The following is a 19,975-nucleotide window of genomic DNA, read 5'->3' as shown; positions in this document are numbered from 1 at the left end:
CCAGAGGCTCCAACTCCAATAGTGGAAAGAGAAGTAAGGAATATGGCAACTGCATGGTTTTGCTGTAATTAGGGGTTATTGCATATCACTAATACACTATTGGGCTCTTTTGTGGAGCAGGTCAAGAGTAAAAGTATCTTAGTGCTAAAACCATTTTTGTTGTTTTTAAACCTTTAAACATCCATTCACTCTGGAAACAGCATATTTAAGGTTTCAGTTCTACATTCTGATAACAGTCTAATCTATCGGTACATATATTGATATATATATATTCATGTTCATGTAACCTTTCATAGTACATCGTAGCGGTTTGTAAAGTTCTTTATGCTAGTTGGAACAGTGGGTGTTAAAAGGTTAAAGCCAAATGGATATGCATGCCATTGTGTTGGAATTCAAACCATGTTCTTTTACAGAAATCATGCAGAATTAGTGGTCTAACCAGAACTGGCTGATCATCCATTGGAACCACTTCCATTGCTTTGAGCTCTTGCTACTGCCTGGACATCCTTTGAGGAGTTTCTACTGGTCATAATCGGTCACACACAAAATACAATTGTTTTGCATTTGGCGAATAAGTGGAGGCAAATCTCACTACAGAACCGTATGCTTATGGACAAAGTTACACACAGTTTCAGATTGACTCTGGCCTCACTCTGACCTGATTGCCGGGGATATTGATGTGTGCCATCAGGTCCTTGATGGCGCTGCGCAGGTCCTGTAGGAGGCGATGTGGAGCACTCTGTACTTCATGGTCCATTTCCAACGACTCCTCCAGAGAGCTGAGAGCCTGCAGCCACTGCCACTCCTCTCTAAAACAACACACATGTAGAAACACACACTCACAAGAATGCTATAAAGGGCGCATCAATCCACGTCACAGGTATCTTCGTCATTGTTTTGCCAGTATACTCAGGTTGATGGTCAAAACACCAGAGTTTCTGTCTCAGAAGAGAACCAGCTTTTCACCCACATACAAACACAGACAATTTCAACCCATAGTACCTCACGCCCATCCCAAACCCACAAAAGTGGCATGTGATCCCCACCTGGACACGTTGCTGTTGTCCCGAATTTTAGTGTGACAAAGGACGTTGGGGAGTTTCTGGGGCACCAGCGCTCTGATCTGCTCCACTGAGGTACACAGCTTCAGGTAGCCCAGGTATAAGCCAGGGGACAACATCTTCCTGCTCCGCCTGTGATATGCCAGCTTCTCCTGGGAACAGCAGGTGGACAGACAGGATGGTATGGTAGAGTTGAGTGGGGTTGATTGTGTGGTGACACTGATTCTTATTTTGTCTCCATAAGCACCCTCACATTCATTTAAATTGTGTTGTTTTCATGTTTTGCTGTTGTCGTTGAGAGGCTTCAGTCTAAAGTTGTTCCAACATGTTTAAAGTGGAAGTAAGCACTGCAAAATAGCCCGTCAGCACATTTTTACGCATTTCATCATACAATTTGTTCATAACTGGCCACAAAACAAATATTTCAGTGAAATGTGGTTTTGCCAAAGGGAGTCTCCACTATTGTTTTGGAACCACAAGGCCAAACCAACTTACATTGGAGACAAAACAGCATTGCAACAATGGTATCAAGTTTACCGGGCTATATAGACAAAATCAACTTGTGGTCTAGGTCCAGAGTGCGGTCGCTCTGAACAAAACAGCCACACGGCATTAGTTACAGAACACAAAACAACAACAATTAGCTGGATTATCATCATCACGCCCACTATGCTGAAATCCAAATGTAACTTTACAATTAGCCCAGCCTGAATGAGCAGCTTTTAAAAGTGACTTTGAGATGATTAACATGCATGCTGGTGTTGGCACGGGTCCAAGATTTGACCTGAAATGGCATTTTAATTAATTTGACGGCAAGTCAATTCAATGTGTGTCCTTACAAAAATGGTGACAAATGGAAGAGGAGAGTCATGATGATTAATGTTTGTCTAAATAAAAAGTGTCTGCACAAGCAGCACTCATAATTGGAAGCACATTTCAATTTATAGTCCCATTGTTTGAACCACAGAGCCTTGTGTTTACTGGTTTTCTGTGAATGAGAGTTTGAAAACATTAGAGCGGTACCGATAAATAAATGTTTTGCAGGGCTTTTGGGGGCATTTTGTTGTTGACAAAGTGCCTCAGACTACACCATTTCATCTTGCTAAATCTCCGGGTAACAAAAAATGCAAAGAATGAAGCCTGATAAAAACCACAACCACTCCTACCATTCCTGACTGCTGTGGAAGCAGCCTGTCTCCAAAACAAAAGCAAAAATAACAAATTTTCCACAACTCAACTAACTGTCCAATCACTGCCCCTGTATCCCTGTAGGACTCACATGGAGTGTGATGAGAAGCACATCCAAGGCAGTGGGCTCATCGGGGGATGAGATGGACTTGCGTTGGAGCTGGAGTTTGCAAAGCTGTGTCCAGCGAACGCCATCCAGGTTGGGACAGGCGTTCATGTCCTTCAGGAGCACAAGCAGGGCGTTGCCATGCTTGTCTTTGATTGGCTCAAAATACACCTGACCAAGGTCCTGGGTTCCCAGCATTCCCTGAGGAAAGATAATAATTGTATAGCTGTTCAATGCTTTTCCCTCTGTTCAGAGCAGAAGGATGAGTGCATGAGGGTATTCACAACATTTTTCAGACCATGAAGTCAATTTCAATCACAAAACCACGTTTGTAATATTTAAATCTACTGAGCATTGTACTACCTGTAGCTGGGAGACAGCCTGCAGCATCTTGAGGCGTGTCTGCAGAGTACAGGAACAGGACGACTGGGAAGGACTGAGACATTGCTGCAGCCAGGGAATCTCCTCCCATAGATATGATACCTGGCACATGGATTGGATGCACACACAGAAAAAGTTTTTCAAATCTATTGTTCTCTGTAGCTTAATAACTGATGGATAATGTAAGAATGTGTTAAAATGTAGGAATGTGTCCATGTAAATTACTAAACAAAAAAAAGTTTTTAGCATAACCTTAGTAAATAAATAATTCCTGTTCATCAGTTAATTAACTAAGAACTTTTTTTGGTAGTTTTTTTAGATTTTATCAGTTATGTGATGATTGTTTTAATGGGTTTGTAGTGGGTCATTTTTCTCTCTTCCTTTCTGTCTGTCTGTCTACCTTGGTAAACCAGAGGAAGTCCTGCATGAGGGAGCTTGAGTAGGAATCTTCAACTTCCACAATAGGAATCTGGTCCTCTGGAGTCACCAACACATTGTCGTCTCTGTAGAATATGGACGTCAGATAGAGACCTCTGGAAAGTAACACAGAAAAAGTACATGTGTTACAGAAGAAACACAATGGCACTGAATGGGTAATTATCAAAATGACAACTCTTCTCCAGTACACCAGGCTTTATTCACCAAACGTGTTCGAGATAACACAATGTTGCCTTAGTGTCTGAAGCCAAGATGGCCGAAAACGTTTGGTGAACAAAGGTGAAGAAAATATTGGTTCCATGGAGGAACAAAAAGATCGTCTACCTTTTCAAGCTTTTAACAAATTTGCTGGTGGGTTGGAAGAGGTGGCGCAGGCTTTTGGATACTGAGTGCTTCCTCCCTTGTGGTGGAGCTTTGCACTGTTCTGTGTGGACAAGACAGGGAAAAGAGAAAGACATTTATTAAACGCATAGCAACAGAATAACTGAGTCAGATTCTACTACTTGATGCTTAGAGTCAGAGCACTTGTGAGAAACTGTGGCAGGACCCTGATTGGTTGTCTGATTTGCCTGATTGGTTGCTAACACCAATGAATACCTATGTCCTGACAAACTCTAGAAACTTCTCTTCCAGTGACAGGTCGTTACCTAATTGACAACCAACCTGACACGTCCAACAACACGGCCGGAGTGGAATGTTTTTCGACATTTCATGCGCTCCAGTGGCGCGGCACCATTTGACAGTCATGCTGGCTGCCAACAGCAGACTATGGGCCTTGAGGGAACCACTAGCTCCCAGGTCCCAGAGGAACACTAAATGTGTGTATATGTATGTGTGTGTATGTTTACCTGCATATACTATAGCTGCTGGAGCATGGCATGTCTTGAGCTACAGCCATATGAGTGGAGCCAAGGAGCTGTAGTAATTTGTGTGTGTGCGTCTGTATGTGTCTTAACCCTTTGCAACTCACTGACAGGGAGGTCAGTTAAGTCTGTGGGGACATGTTTATTTTTAGTGGGCCTGGAGGGGGTTGGAGGCAAGAGAGGGAGGTGTGTGTATATATGTATGTGTGTGTGTTTGTGTGGGCGCCTGTTGGTGAGATAACGCACCTCCCAACTCATTAGAAACCCTGAGTCCCAAACCCTTCACAGATTCTCTCTCCTCCCCTCCCAGGTGATCTTACTCCAGCCCCAGGCCACTTAAAGTCAATAAATCCCCCCATTCAGGATCCGAAGAAAACTAATTTTCTCTTCAGGTGGACTAGTCGAGGTGGAGCAACAAGAAAAAACAGCGCCCCTCGACCCCTCTCACCTCCCCAAATTTCTCTTTACTCGCGAGTCTGTTCAGCTCCAGTCCTCCTGGCCTCAGTCCCTGTTTGACACTGAGTAAGACAGACAAGTAGGGCTGACTGCTGGGGTGCCTGTGTTAGTCAAGGCCTCTTTCACAGTTTAATTAATAGTGTTTGGACAAGAGGGAGAATGTGGCGTGGGCCATAAGCCGGGCTGCGATGGGGGTGCGTACATGGACATGTGGGAGAGAGTCAGAGTTGAAAGAGAGAGCATGTACTGTAATATTTGTGTCTGTTCACGTACATGTGTATCTATATGTGTGCCTGTCTATCTTGTCTATTTATGTGTGTATATGTATGGACAGTAGACAGGACGACTGGCGGGCTGTTGGGGGTGGAGGGGAGGGGCGGCAGCAGTAGTCAGTGTTAATTTATGCCCTCTCCCGACTCCAGCCCGGGACTCGTCTCTTACAGGAATAACAAACATGACCCCGGGACACGCCACCTTGGCTACCGTGCCTGAACTCTCAAGCTCAATCAGTCGCCGTCTGAAGAACCAAGAGCCACTCAATACTGACTATTATATTGCGTCTCGCCCTATTGCAAATATGGTCTGGCCACAGTGGACAATAGTAAGTGGGTGAGTGTGTTTGGGCATGTGGGTGTGCAAGAAAAAAAGAGACAACTTGCTAAATGCTAAATGCAGTTTGCCGTCATGTAAGAGTCAGTGTGGACAGGTTTTTGACACTCATGGGACTTACAGCCAACAGTGTTTGGGGATATAAACAGCCCGAGTGTGAGAGAAGTTGATCTGCATTTTGTCACAGAGAGAGAGGTATTCAGCAGAGGAAGGGCTGAGTCATGGAAAGACGCATAAGGGGGTGGGGTGGGGTGGGGGGTTGTTGAGACAGAGGGGAGGGTATTATTTTTGAGGTGGCATGCCATCTTAGGGTGTATGGCCCCCGAAGTACTTGTCGTGCTTGAGATTGTAAAGTGTCTGTCAAGGTGAGATGAAACACAGCAATTGGTGAGACGTGTTGCACCTGCGAGTTGAACCGTCCATTGCTCATGTTCGTGTTTGTTTACACCAAGAATATTTCTGAAACATGAACTAGACGGTGGCTAAAAATTCAGATGTGTTTGTTTAAAATGTGACGAGCGTAGTGAAAACGACAGAGGCTCAGGTTAATGTCAGGAGCTCACACCACAGCTCAATTTCTCCACTTTACTTTCAACTGATTCAAAACTGATCTTAAGGTTAGAGTCAAGTATATCTGTGGTCATGTAGTTCTAAGTTGTTATTCTACCCAAGAACCTGCTGCATGTAACTCCATAGTTGAACCCAAAGGGAGTTTAAAACATCTAGTATGATATAACATGTGCTCATGTGTAGTTCAATGAGTACATCAAGTCACTATCACTACCAGGTTTGGGTGGCTTTGGGTTTCACCAGGGGTCAACCATGCAAACCGTTAAAGCTCTCATATTACTGTTCAGTCTTTTAGGAAAACACGCCCACCAAATCGATCAAAAAGTTGTTGATACCATGGCAGACACAGTGGCGGTGAGCTTCTTTTATCTGTCCGAGTAGCTGGTCTAGTGCCTCCTTCTGGCCTCTCTGACGTGGAGCACGGCCATCGATATCCCTCCAACCTGCAGACAGAGATAAAAAAGACGATATTACAAAAGTGACCATGGTTCTGGATTTACCAAGATTCATAGTGCTGGTTTAGGATCTCTAAACGGGCCTCTTGAAGTATTCTGCACATCAACGATGGAGAATGAGGGTCCTGCAAGTCTGAAAAGCTTATTATACATTTTTGCTGTTATGCCTAGTTGCAAGACACATTTTTGGCTCTATGGATGGCAGTATCGGCCCACCACTTTGGTCTAGACTGAAATATCTCAACAACTATTGGATGGACATTGGTGGTCCCTGTGGATTCCTCTTGCGCCGCCATGAGGTTGTCCTTTTTGTTTCACATACTGGGTGGATTGTCATGAAATTTGGTACAAATAATCATGTTCCCCTCATGTTGGATTGTAATAACTTCAAGCGGCCATCATCAGGTCAAAATTTGAATTTGTCCAATGTCGTGGGAATTTCAGGAAAAACAGAAGACTGGCAACAAGGGAGTAGTTCTTGTGGTTTTATTCACTTCTGCAGACGGACGGTCCCGACTGAAAATACACCACCAAGAACATTCAGAAAAGGCTATGGTTCCTTGCTGGAGTCAAAAAGGCACCACAGCAAATACCTGTGACCTAAAATAAACTTTTAAGGGTGTGAAAGGGATGTGTTGTATTTTCCCACTACATCCAATACTTGGATACTTGCAAAAGTAATGACATTCCCGTCAGCTTCAGCTGTGCTTTGTGTTTCGTGCTAATTATCAAACTAAACTTACATGTTAAACTTAACAGTGAACATGTTAACATTATACTAATCTTACTTGCTAAACATCAACTTGTTAACATCGTGAGCATGTTAGCATGCTGATGTTAGCATTTACACCGCTGTGTGTACATAAAACCTCACAAAGCCGATAGCATGTCTTGACTTGTCAGAGATTTTTAACACAGGTTTGCAGAGATGAGCTGACATATAGGATCACCTGCTATATGTTCGGTACTGAAAAATAGGTATTTAGGTACATCAGGTATTAGGTATGACTTGTAATATTCCCAAATGGTAGTTTGGACACAACTGGAACAAAGAAAGATGTCCTTTGTTGTTCTACATATTTTCCTCTGTGGAGCCATGTTTTCAGACTAACATTCATTCATTTGATTGCAGATCAGTCCAGAAGTTTATTCTTTTTCTACAAAAACACAACAGCCACTGTTCAAATTCTGCTTGGGACCCCAAAAATTGATGGGCTGGCCCTGTTCCTGAGGCTTCCAATAGTAGGAGTGTGAGGTGTGTGAGAGGGCCTGCTTCTCAAACAGGTCTAGTGTGTGCACTATAGGAAACAGCACCCACCCCAGTGTGAGAAAGCTGTGGTTGGCTGACAGACAAACCTACTGAGCACCACTGCTACTGGCTGCCCTGCACATATTTGGGCTCAGAACAGTCAGTATGTACACACATGTGCACAAGTGAGGAAAGTAACACAACACACATCCCACTACGCCTTCAAAAAACCTTTAAAGTACATTTATTGTGATCAATCTCTGACTGTTTCTACTCCTCTTTGTGCTTTTTTCGTTTTATATTCCTCTTGTCTCTCCAATCACCAACACTTACAAACACTCCATCATAAAAACATTGAAAACCTACTTATTGTACACTGTATTACAGTACAAGCACACACTTTCCCTTCCCTCCTCATAGATAACCAGCTCTGCAGAAAACAATCCTTCAGCACCTTCTGCCTACTGTGGTAGTAAGCCAGCATCCTTGCTTACTCACTGGAGGATGTGTCAGCGATAACCCGCCCCCCTACCACCATCAACCACCACCCACTCCCCCCCATCACCCCCACCCCAACTCCCTCTCCTGGAGCCCCCCGGAGGGGTGCGTGGGGCTGAAACACGGTGAGCTCTATTCCCGGAAAGGTGCCTGTCCCGACAGGACAAGCGGGCCCTTTAATGGGCGTCCACGGCCCGGTATAAGGCCCCCACTGTTGGGGCCGCGCCGCGTGCTACAGCACAGACATGCAAATATTTCCAGTGGTAGGCCCAAATGGAAAACACAAACACGCAACATCGAAATTAGCTCGGAGAGAGGGAGGTAGGGAGGTGGACAGTCGAAAAAAAGAGAGGGAAAGCCCAGTCTACTAAAATGAAGACGCACACACACCCGCACACACACACTTGCTGAAAAACACGGTGTGCTGATGAGGACAAATATGTTCATGTGTTCCCCAGATGTGCCCTAAGTGTGCCAACACACACAATCACAGTACCTATGTTCACTCTCTTACACTAGGTGTGTACCGACTGTACAGACTTTACATGCTGCACACAAACAGCAATCGTGAAATTCATCTCATAAATCAATACACTGAAATAATGACTTAATTTAATTACAAAGCAACAAATGTAATCCTATATTATTTGGCCTAACATAAAAACTATATACAAAAAAAACATTTTAAAGTCCTCAATCTGTTCTATGTAACTTATTAGAAAAAACTCCAATATAGATAGATAGATAGATAGATAGATAGATAGATAGATAGATAGACAGATAGATAAATAGATAGATAGATAAAGAGAGAAAGGAAGAAAGAGGGTCAGAGCTGCTGTGGTGAGTCAACACCTCAGCTGTTGTTGCACATGACTTCACGGTTAACTTCTTGGCTGAACCCAGGCAGCTTCTTCTGCCAGCCAGCCCCAAACACCATCCTGAGGCTATGGTTACACACACTGACGTCCGCAGAGGGGGTCCCAAAACCCACCCAGCCTGCTGGCCGAGGAGAATCCAGCTGTCACCCCCCTAATGATGTCAAAGCAACGTCGGAATGACGTTGGAATAACCAAATTGAGAGGATGTGAAATGATGCAACGTCCAAGTCCCTTTATGTGTGGGAAAGCTATGAGAGATTGTATCTTTCATGCAGGACACACACACACACACACACACACACCTCGCAGCTCAGTCCTGTGTGAAAACTATTTTGCAGTGGTGTTACTTTAGTGAGGCCAGCCAAAACCCTTCAGGGTTCTGAACTGGATGTTTCATATTTTGCTTAATGTAAAATTTAGGCACACACATGAACATACACATCTGCGCGCACACAATGGAGACTTACTGGAAGGTGCAGCGCAGGTAGGGGTGGAAACTAGTGTCGGCCCCCAGCCCTTCATGTTGTAGGCTGCCACTTGGACATAATAGTAGGTCCCCTGTGAGGACAGGACACATGACAGTTAAGGCAAATTCATCACACACACAGCTACCAGCTAATGAACAGTGTCTGTGAATTTGCGTAGGCGTAAAACCATATACATATGTATGTGTGTGGTTGTGTGCATCTATTTGTCTCTTGCTAGGTCCCTGTCTGTCTTCATTTCAGTATGTGTGTGTGTGTGTGTGTGTGTGTGTGTGTGTGTGTGTGTGGAGGGTGCATGTCTATCTAGATGCACTGTCTGTCGCCGTGCCCAGTGTGCAGACAGCAGGCCTCTGTCTCTCCTTTCTCAGCCAGATCAATCAAACCAGCCGCCGACACTTCCTGACCTCGCCTTGACCCCTGTCATGTGACAGGAGTGAGCTTTGGCTGGCAGCAGGGGTCTTAAAAGGGGGAAGGGGTTTCTCCCACACAATAACAAACAACCAGTGGAGCGTCCATTTGTCTATGTGCCCGCTTAAAAATGCCAAACATAAATCAGGTGGCAGGCTACCAAGCTGCTCTTTTAATCATTTTGGAGGCTGTTTTGCAACTGTTGCTTATGAATGGTCAGCTGCCAAGACTTTCAACAAATAACAAATAAACTGTGTTTTTTCTTTGTTTTTAAGTCTTTCACTCCCATCATTTGGGATTGATGGCAACTCCAACTTGTGTGTGGAGTTTGATGTTTGTAATAAAGAAGAGTCACTTGGGAAATGCCTTCAAATGTCACCTAAGCAAACGCCTCAAGCTCGCGTGTAAATAATATCAGGGCCCTTCATGTGGGAGAATAGCTTCTAAATGTTTTATCGGTCAGCACCAACAGCTGGAGAAGCTAGAGCTTAGTTGTTCTTTGTGTTGCTTTGTCACCCATAAACTACCAGATGATACACGATTGTATCCTTTTTATCTGGTAGTTGTTAGAGACGGAGATGGCAACAGAGGAAACAGGACTGCTTCACTGGATTTATGTGAAAATGGTGTGATGCGCAAGAAACCCTGAAATAAGTATCAAATTCATAGTCTGTAGGGCAGCTCCTGGGGTTCCCTTTTGACAGCATCACATATAAGAGTCAATAATATGTTGGAGATGGAGATTCTGGCAGAACTTACGGAAGCGAGTCCAGTGATGTTGCACTGTAGCAAAGTGGTGTCCTCCACCACCATCTCACCCAGCAAAGGACTGAATGAAGGAGCACTGCTCCAGCTCACTGCAAACACACACAAACACATACACAACCACAAAAACAAGTCTTCAATATACACATTAAGAAAAAATATATAAATTGGCATTGAACAATTCAAAAATTCTTGTGACATTAACACTTTTGGCATCCCGCTCAGCACCAGAGCATTACATATTGTGATACTGAGTGGTTCTAAATGGAGCAGTGGGATGGGCATGATGGCTGACCTTTGTACTTGGTAACCACAGCAGAGTTGACACAGAGAGGCTCCTGGAAGTCCACCCTCAGACTGGTGCTGCTGTTGACAGATAAGTGAACTACACTGGGAGTGTCTGGCGGGTCTGGGAAGGCAGACAGACAGAAAGATGGCAAGTAAATAAGTAGAGAGACAGACAGGTAAACACAAGCAGGCTAAGATGCTACACTGCATATTATAACCATCATGGAGCGAGCACATACAATTGTCAGCTTACTATGATGACATCGTTTAGTCTGATGTACAATGCATCGCTCAGTTTCATAAGTGGGAAAGTTTAAAAAGTGTCTTCACAAATTAATGTCAACTCCATCAACACTGAGAAGATGATTGTGATTGTGATTGTGAATGTAACTTCATAAATATCATTTTGACATGTGGTGTATGGTGTTCACACAACTTACCCATCAAACTACACGAGTATGTGGAATTACAAAGAGGGGAACCATCTTGCAGATTGGTTTGGGTGAAAGGGAGGAGTGTGTTCGTGTGAGTGTGTTTGCTTTCGGGGGTGGCTGTCTACCCTGCCACTAAGCGTGTCATGAAATGCCTATAAAAAATTAAAGCAGGAATACAGGCGAGTTACGTTTGCACACACACACACACACACAGACACACAGGGAGTCGTGTGCTAGGCTTCCCAGTGTGGAAGCCATTAACTCAGCCCAGACAGAATGCCAGCAGAGAAAAAGGGCAATGGCAACAATGAAAACCAAAGACGACTGCTGGAGCCATCTGAGCGGCAAACTTCCCTCAACTGTTCGGCACACACAACACACAGCCACCAAAGTCACCCTGTGGCCTTACTAGCATGCTCGAAGCCCGTCTGCATGCGTCGGAAGAGCCGGAGCCTCCACTCCCAGGCCTTTAGCTGCCTCTCCCGGTCAGATCCCTCTCGCTCACCAGGACCCTCGCTTCCAACCTGGGCCTGAAGCTCCGACACCCGCTGCTCTGCCTCCTGCACCAAGGTGGCCAAATGCACTGCTCGGCCCTCCAGACTCACAACTAGGAAACGCATGGGAGAGAAAGTCAATGCATACTATATTAAAAGAAGAGCTTCATTACACTTAGGCCCATGTTAAAGTGACTCCATTATTTCAAAAGTACTTTGACATCCATAAAAATGCTTTTATATTCACACATAAAAAAGGCAGTTGGTAAACACAGCTCAAAGCTGAGCAATGCTGGACTTGTGGGCTGTTTTTCCAACCAAAATTCAAAGAGTAAATGCAAAACACTGTGAACCAACGATAATGAAAATTCTAGTAGGACTATACCATTGTGGATGTTTTCAGGAACAAAACATGTGTTCATCACAAAATTATTTACCAGCTCAATTAGAGAAGTAAATATTGTGTTGGTTTTACTTTTATCAAGGGCCTTGACAATGCACATGGCTCTGCTGATACTGCAAGAAACCCTCCGTCTGCCTGGTTGCAAATTGCTTTTGCAGGCCACTCTTTTTAATGGCTTTGTTTGCCAAAATGCTGCGGCAGATTCCTCAATAAACTTCATTTAACTAAGCAGTCCCTCTTTAGGGATGACATCACCTTGAAAATGACACAGAAAATGTGGCAATGAAAGTGAGAGGGGCAAGAGAGGGAGGAGTATTCCTCATATGCGGTTTGAAGGGAACACAAAATGGTGGGAACATGCATAGGCATCATTTTAAACTGCCATTGTAAAACTATTTTTCTGCAAAACGTGTGGAAAGATTGTGTGTAACTGATCTATTTATATCATATCCCACAGCCTCCACCAGAGGAATGCTTTTCTGAAAGGGGGGAGGGTTTTACAAAAACAACGTGATCAATGATGTTTACTTAAACAAAAAACACATAGTAGATGAGATGTAACACCCAAAATATTCCAATCATGGCCGTGCGGTTAGTGATAGTGGTGGCATAACACAAAGATCAAAGATTCAAATCCAATTGCACAACGTGCACAGATCACTTCTAATAAAAGTATAGAACAGGTAATGTAAAGCTGTTAAGGTCACAAAGGACAGTAGCGTACTGTACTTCTTCTTTGGTGGCTGGTCATTCTTGGAGTGTTTGGGACTGGTGTGTGTCTGTGTTTAGTCTGTGTGGTCTGTGTTTGTTCATTGTAGATTCCACTGTTGAGCGTTAGATTCCACTGTTGACAGTAAGTTTAAAGCTCCGTGTCAAAATGTCCATCTGGGTGTTTAATTCTGCGGCTCTCTCCGTGTCTCCTCAGTGGCTGTGAGCTTCTCTTTGAATCTGAGTGTCTCTTCTGGGTGTCAGTTTTGTTGTTCTCTTCAGCTGCTTGTGTGAAGACTTAAAGGCTGTTTGTCACTTTTAAAACAGGTAAAGCGAGGAGTCAAGGTTGAGCTTTAAGGTTAGGGCTAGGGCTTAGGTTAGGATTGTTACAAGTGGATTCTTGGACTTGGTCTCTTGGATGGATGGAAATAACTTTTGAAGGTCCATTTTGATTTACATTTCCAACCCTTCCAGGCCTCGAAACAGGTCCAGATGCTGTCACCAGTGTGTACGTGTGTCTTGATTTGTCCTTATTTCACATCAAGGCTGGGATCCTCTACAGCACATTAAAGTGGCTTTGTCCTATTGAGACCAGGGATTTATAATGTGAATGTGAAGTCGCTTTTGAGAATTTGTTTGATTGTCTTTGTCTGCCCTTTGTCTGTCTCTCTGGTAACCACACAAAATGAAATCAAGCATGGCAATATCAATAAGCATCAGAATCAATTCCTTTCAAAGCTCAAGGAACAGCCTGCAACGTCTTTGATGTCAATTCTCCTCAGATGGAGTTTGATTAGTACATGCTTATAAAAGGCGAGCCTTTAGTTTCCTTATGTGCTGTCTCCCTTTCAGTCTTTTGCGCACGCACACACACACACACACACACACACACACACACACAACTCACACTGGCTCATGAGTTATTTGAGTTCTGGAGAGAGAGCACAATCAAAGTGCAAACTTCAGTAAACATCACTTTCCATTCAAGTGTTTTCAATTTAATGATACCTTTATAAGACGTCTGGCTCAGCTCTGGAGAAGTGTGTGTGTGTGTGTGTGTGTGTGTGTGTGCACAAGTACAAACACAAACAGCCTAGGAGCCTTACTGGCTAGTTCTAATCATTAACAGAGGAAGGGAGCAGAGGCTCAGCAGATCACAGACAGTGAAAAGTGCTTATGAAGATGACTAATATTGCATCATTATTACCACCCCTTCATCGCCTTTAATATGTTTTCACTGCCAGAAGAACACAGAACGAGATGTGTGAGTTTGTCAATCGTGTGTGGATGGATGCGTTACTGGTATGCATGATAAGAGATTGTGTTATGAGTTATGTGTGTGTCGTTGATTTGGGCAACACCCGCGGTTGCTTTGGTTGCAGCTGATATTGTTGTGACAGCAGCTTTGGCTTCCACGACAGCTGTTGATTCCCGTAGAGTGGCTACTGAAGCGCAAACAAACCCTGTCTGATATCAGTTGTGAGCTATGCTAAAGATTGAAATCTACATTGGCAAAATATGATTACAGATCTGTCAGTAAGTGATACATGTGGGGTTTTGGCCCAGAGATACATGTTGTGATAACTTTGGGTTATTCCACATATCACACAAGATTTGATTGGCTAAAGGATCAGGCAACTCAACTTGCTTCCTGCTCAAAGCCAAGGTAACATTTGCTATGGTGTGATTCACCTGTAGGCAAGCCAACAGTTCTACTAACAAAAGCGAAGAGCTGTCAGCATTTACAAGGAAAAGTATGATTAAATGCGAGAGACTGAATATATGAGAGAAACATTGCTCTCATTAGCACAGAGACATTGTGGTGACCCCAGAAGGATTATTTCTAAAGAAAAAAAGATGAATAGAGCTACTAGACTCAATTTTATGTAATGATTATCTTTGTGTGTGGACCGTAACAATAGGCTTAATAGTAGCTTTTAACAACTTTGCGTGACCTCCCTTTAAATGAACACACTCCAGCAAGTGGGTGTTAAGCAGTAAAATGAAGAAATTAACTTGTAACTCCAACTATAGTGAGCATAATATTACAATGTGTGTATCTACTCTCTGCCAAAGCACTTGCAACTACATAGCAAGTGTGCTAAACAGTATTCTTCAGGTCATGAGCACATTGCACAACACCTACAGTAGGCGTTGTGCAATGTGCTCCATTGTAGTTTTAATTTGGTCCTTTAACATTCAAATGGTCCCTTAAATCACCACAACATGTCCTCGTCTCCCTAAGACTGCATAGGTACTACAGGTACGTTGTGGTCCTCTCTACTCACAGTGGGGGCTCTCCTTGGCACCAGCTCGCAATAGCAGCTTGGCCATGGGCACGTTGTTGGTCATGATAGCGATATCGAGAGGCAGGAGGCCCTCACTGTTCGGGGTGTTGAGGTCCAGCTCCTCCAGACTGTACTGGGACAGAAGCAGCTGTACCAAGTCCAACTCCTGGTGCTCCACAGCCTCAAACAAGGCTTCATTACTCTGGAACTGTGATAAAAAGAAAGTTTACATTAAGTTAAAAAAGAATAGTACTTTGTGATGCCTGGGGCTTTTCAGCTTGTATCAGTGAATGTTGAACATTGCACTCATGTCCAACTCGCTCTTCGTGCACACAGCTATGTGCAGATACAGAACGTTTCTCACAATATATTTTCTGTCTTGCTCTATAACAGTTAGATGGGCGGGTTTAAGAAGAGGTTCTCATACCATCCAAGTCTATATGTTTTCCCTGACTATTTTTAGACTACAATGTTCCTGGGCTTATTATTTTTTCCTTCTCTTTCTCTCTCTGACTTACTATGGTGGTTTTGCGCAGCCTCTCCTTGTCTCCTCCCCGTCCTGACACCACGCTGTCCTCCAGGGCAGGGGGGTTGGTGCCCACACGGAACTTTCCAGACAAGTTGCGGTACAGGCGGCGAGCCGCGCTTGGCGAGGACAGGCTGGCCGACTTGCGGGCAGGGGCCGGCTGGTGGGCCTGGTCCCCCCTCATGGGCTGCGTCATCTTGGCAGAGTCAGCCCTAGAGGAGAGATGGATGGGTTTAAAGCGCTAAGGCATCAGGGTCTTAGATGACTCACGTTGTATAATATATATTAGCTCTGCATATCAATTATTGAAACACATGTAATGCCTAGTGTTGATGTATGGCAGTGCACAGGGTGCATATGCAGAAAGGTGAACAGCCAATCTAAGACTTATTTTGCCCTTTTAGCTTTTGTAGGATTATCAGAAAAAACAAGAAAATACAAAACATGGTTATCAAAGGAATAATACATTTAAATAGTTCAGAAACTTGTGTTTTAATCCCCGTAACAACACAATCCCAAAAAATGATCTTCAACTCCCTGGGAGGGGGGGGGGTCTAAACACTTGGCTGAGAACCACTGATCTATGGCATGGTGATAAATTACACTGATCTGCCAGATGGGCACCATGCTGGCATTATCAGTTCTCAGTCACGGGTGCCATATGAGTCATCCTGGTGGCCCGTTAGCTAGTGCTGCTCTGTCTTGTCATCTCTTTCTTATGAGTTTCAAAAGATCGGCATCTCTTGCCACTGGTGTCTTGGCATCACTGGTATGACGACTATGCTGCCCCTCTCCATTCTGCCATGGGAACTATGTATATGACACTGTGTTTCTAGGGTGAGTCTGGTACGTGGTGTTCACACACACTCAACTGCTGAAGGAAATGTCAGCAGGACTCTCCAGGCGATGGTGATGGACTCCATGACGGGTCCCACCAAAGAGACGGCAGAGAGATAAATGAATTCCTCAAGGACGCACTTTCAACAGCTTTCTCTCCTTCTGCTCCACCCTCCTCTCCTGACATCTTATGAACTTGTTTCTCTTCTTATCATCTTACCCCCCTCTCTGTTTTTCTGCTCTGTTCCTTCCCCTTGCTCTTGGCCTTTCCCCTTATCTCCTTATTGCCTCTCATTTCTCTCCCATCATCTCCCACATTCTCTTCCTCCCCCTTTCCTCTCTCCCCCTTCCTGCCTCGATTCAACAATGAATCTTTCTGAAATAGATAATTATTCTAGCATCACAACCCACTAGAAGCCTCCATATTCACTTTATTTTGATACCTTTTTTCTTGAAAAGTAAAAATATTGTTGATATGAACCCTAAGTCAGTCATTAGGTAATGAGTAAGTACATTTACATTTACATTTTTGAGGCATTTTTGTTCCAAAAGAAAGAGATAAAGATGATTCTCATATTTGAACGGGAGCAGTTACATGGCATTTGCTGACCTAATAATTAAAAGACTTTGCTGTAACCAAAAGACCATCATTTGAGTCAACGTATTTGTCTCCAGCCATGTGTCCTGTTCAAGTCCTTGAGAAATGCTCGCTTATCATCAGTCACTCTGGAAAACATCATCAGTTAAATACCGCAAGTGTAAATGTTGTTCTTAAAAAGCAATGCTTTGAACAGGCACAGGGAAAGGTTGAGGAAAGTAAATAAAGGTTGAGCTACGTCGGACCATCATGCCATATGCCAAGAAGTATCACACAGGCCAAGAACAGATTTGTCAAGGTGAGAACATCTGTAGGAAAAATGTTATTTATACTCCTGCTCCACTATGGACGTGTGAGCCCACATGAGCACACATAGACACACGCCCCCACCACATGAAGTTCGTACAACAGCTGACAGCGGGCCACATAGTAGACTTTAAAGCAGCTCCGAGCCCCCGCAACAAGCCCTTTTTCACAGGGCCGATACACCTAAAATACCCCCGATCCCCGTCCCTTCCCGCTCTGTCCCATCCATCTCCACTCCATCCCGTAATAGAGGCCTTATTTTAGACATCCTCGTGTTCCCGGCTGGGCCTAACCTATTCCAGGGTTCCAGATAAAGCGCGGCAGGTATTTGGAATAATTTTTCCATGGGCCTGGCCCGGAAGATAAAACAAGAGATATATTTGTAATGCGTGTGCTGGTATCCCATTTCAAAGAGAAAGCCCATTGGAATCCAGCCCCAGGCTTATTGTTATTTGCCTGAGATGGAACAGACAACTTTTTTTGGTCGGCAGGATGGTGCCCCATCATTCTCTGACGACATTAGGGAGTGTGCAACGTGGTGTGGGGTGTGTGTGTGTGTGTCTTCACTTTCAAAGAGATGCTGCAACCTACACGTGAGATTGGGATGTCATTTCACAATGACATGCCCCCTACCCTAGAGAAAGATGAAAGACAATCATAACACCAAAAAAGCAATACAAAATCATAACATAACAAAGTGTCATACCGAGTGTATCAAAAAGACCATGCGTGCTGATGACAAATTAATGCAGGGACTTCAACACAGCTTTTCGGCAACCCATTTATCCATACTGTAACTGATGACCATTATGACGACCTACACACGGTAAAAGTAGTTATATCCACATGACAGCAAGACACAGTAAAGTTGGTTACTTTGCTGAGGAGTTGGAGGTATGCTGATCTGCTGTCAATAATTGTTGACAATGATCATGCCCTGTAGACGCATATTTGATGAACAACTATGGTTAGCGCTATCCTCAGTGACAAATACATTGCGTTTCCTGTGACTGCTTCACAATAAAAGCCACCCCATGTTTCCCTAGTTGAATGCTTTTAACATGAACTAGCAGCACTAAGAAATGTTTGGTTTGTGTTAGCAGTAATACAGCTGTGATACAGCGTTAAGCTTTGTTTCTTGTGAATCCCTTGTGCTTAGGTAGGCAACCTTAATCCAATCAAGAATGGCGGAGTCCACCACTAATAATAATTACTACTACATAGGGAGGTAGTTATAGAATGAAAAGACATTGTATGAAAAAGTGATTTAAAGAAAATCTTAAAGATTAAAATGACAAACTTTCACAAACTTTATGGAAGGCATATAAAAACGATGTCGTTCGCCACAGCAATGGGTCAAACACTTAAACTGAATGAAAACTGAAGCTGGTTATAGGAATGACACATACCAGACATGTCTACTATATCATCAACACCTTCTTGAAGGCATTGCTTTTGGACCAAGACTACCACTGCTACAATAATCTGAATAAATGACCCAAGATCAAAGCACAAAGACATCACATACACACTGATACACATGCACATACACAAAGTCTATGTCACACAATTTCCTACACTTTTCCAGGTTTTGGAAACAGGAAGCAATTGTTCTGGGAAACCAAAGTCTCGACCAAAAGCCAGGCTCCGTGTTTGGCCCCCGATCAATCCCACATCAAATACAACCAGCCTGCTACAGTGAGACTGAATCAACACCCCCAAGTTGCCAACACGCATACACACAGCATTCGCTTTATTAGTTATATCAGCCTGTTTACACAAACAGCTTAGTCCTCCAGACAGTGAGTCACATATCAACAAAGACTACATATAAAATACGCAGACACAGTCTAGACAATCACTTGTTGTTTGACTGAAAGTCAAGATGGGAGAAACCTGTCATTTAAGAAAATGTAAACAAAAATTGTTTCCAGCGGCATAGAATTTCTGAGATTTTTGCGCAAGCTAAAGCAGCCACAAGTATGCCCATAACAGCTCATAACAGCGGTGTGCAGAGGGAGATCTCAGAAACACTTCAAAGCAAATCTGCAAACTGACATCGGAGTGGAAAATGTTGCTTAGTCTGACGACTCCCAGTTTATGTTGCAACATGTAAATGACACGGTCAGAGCCATAAGAATGAATCAATCAATCCAATATGTTGTCCACAGTACAGGAGTGACCGCACACACACACACACACACACACACACACACACACACACACACACACACACACACACACACACACACACACACACACACACACGCACAGTACCACACAGTTCTGTTCCCATCACTTTAGAGGACATTACACTGACTTACATTTCCTGGACACTTACCCTAACCACGACTTGCCAGCCCTTACCGTTAGGGTTGACCTAACCTTACCCTAACCTTCACCCTAAAAACGAGCGCTTTATACCCAAAAGGAAGGAGAGTCCCCATAACGTGACTGTGTAAACACATTTATGTCCCCACACCATGAGAAATAGATGTCCACACATACACACAAACTTTCATGGAAACACACGTCTGACTCAACTGTCAATAAGATTAGAATCCCCAAGTCAAATCTGATACATGTCTTCCTCTTCTTCACCATCAAAGCTGAGTTTCTTTGATTCTGACTCCTTTTCTTCTCATATTTGTTGTCCCTCCCCCATTTTTCCTTTTCTTTTCGT

The 19,975-nt window shown here is 43.8% G+C and overlaps 1 protein-coding gene across 1 annotated transcript in view; it reads right to left on the bottom strand.

Moving 5' to 3' along the window:
- ankfn1b (ankyrin repeat and fibronectin type III domain containing 1b) overlaps positions 1-19,975 on the bottom strand; it is a 103,470-nt gene that overhangs the window by 2,359 nt on the left and 81,136 nt on the right. The window contains exons 6-18 of the mRNA XM_070927662.1: positions 15,544-15,763; positions 15,026-15,233; positions 11,542-11,739; positions 10,706-10,819; positions 10,405-10,502; positions 9,220-9,310; positions 6,008-6,115; positions 3,499-3,598; positions 3,137-3,269; positions 2,719-2,838; positions 2,341-2,556; positions 1,047-1,213; positions 659-809 (exon numbers count right to left, since the gene is read on the bottom strand). Coding sequence (XP_070783763.1) covers positions 659-809; positions 1,047-1,213; positions 2,341-2,556; positions 2,719-2,838; positions 3,137-3,269; positions 3,499-3,598; positions 6,008-6,115; positions 9,220-9,310; positions 10,405-10,502; positions 10,706-10,819; positions 11,542-11,739; positions 15,026-15,233; positions 15,544-15,763 — 1,924 coding nt within the window. The remainder of the gene's footprint in view (positions 1-658; positions 810-1,046; positions 1,214-2,340; positions 2,557-2,718; positions 2,839-3,136; positions 3,270-3,498; positions 3,599-6,007; positions 6,116-9,219; positions 9,311-10,404; positions 10,503-10,705; positions 10,820-11,541; positions 11,740-15,025; positions 15,234-15,543; positions 15,764-19,975) is intronic.

This window comes from Enoplosus armatus, chromosome 20 (genome assembly GCF_043641665.1).
Source record: "Enoplosus armatus isolate fEnoArm2 chromosome 20, fEnoArm2.hap1, whole genome shotgun sequence".
NCBI lineage: Eukaryota > Metazoa > Chordata > Actinopteri > Centrarchiformes > Enoplosidae > Enoplosus > Enoplosus armatus.
The sequence above is the reverse complement of the archived record's forward strand: the minus strand, read 5'-3'. Positions and strand labels throughout refer to the sequence as shown.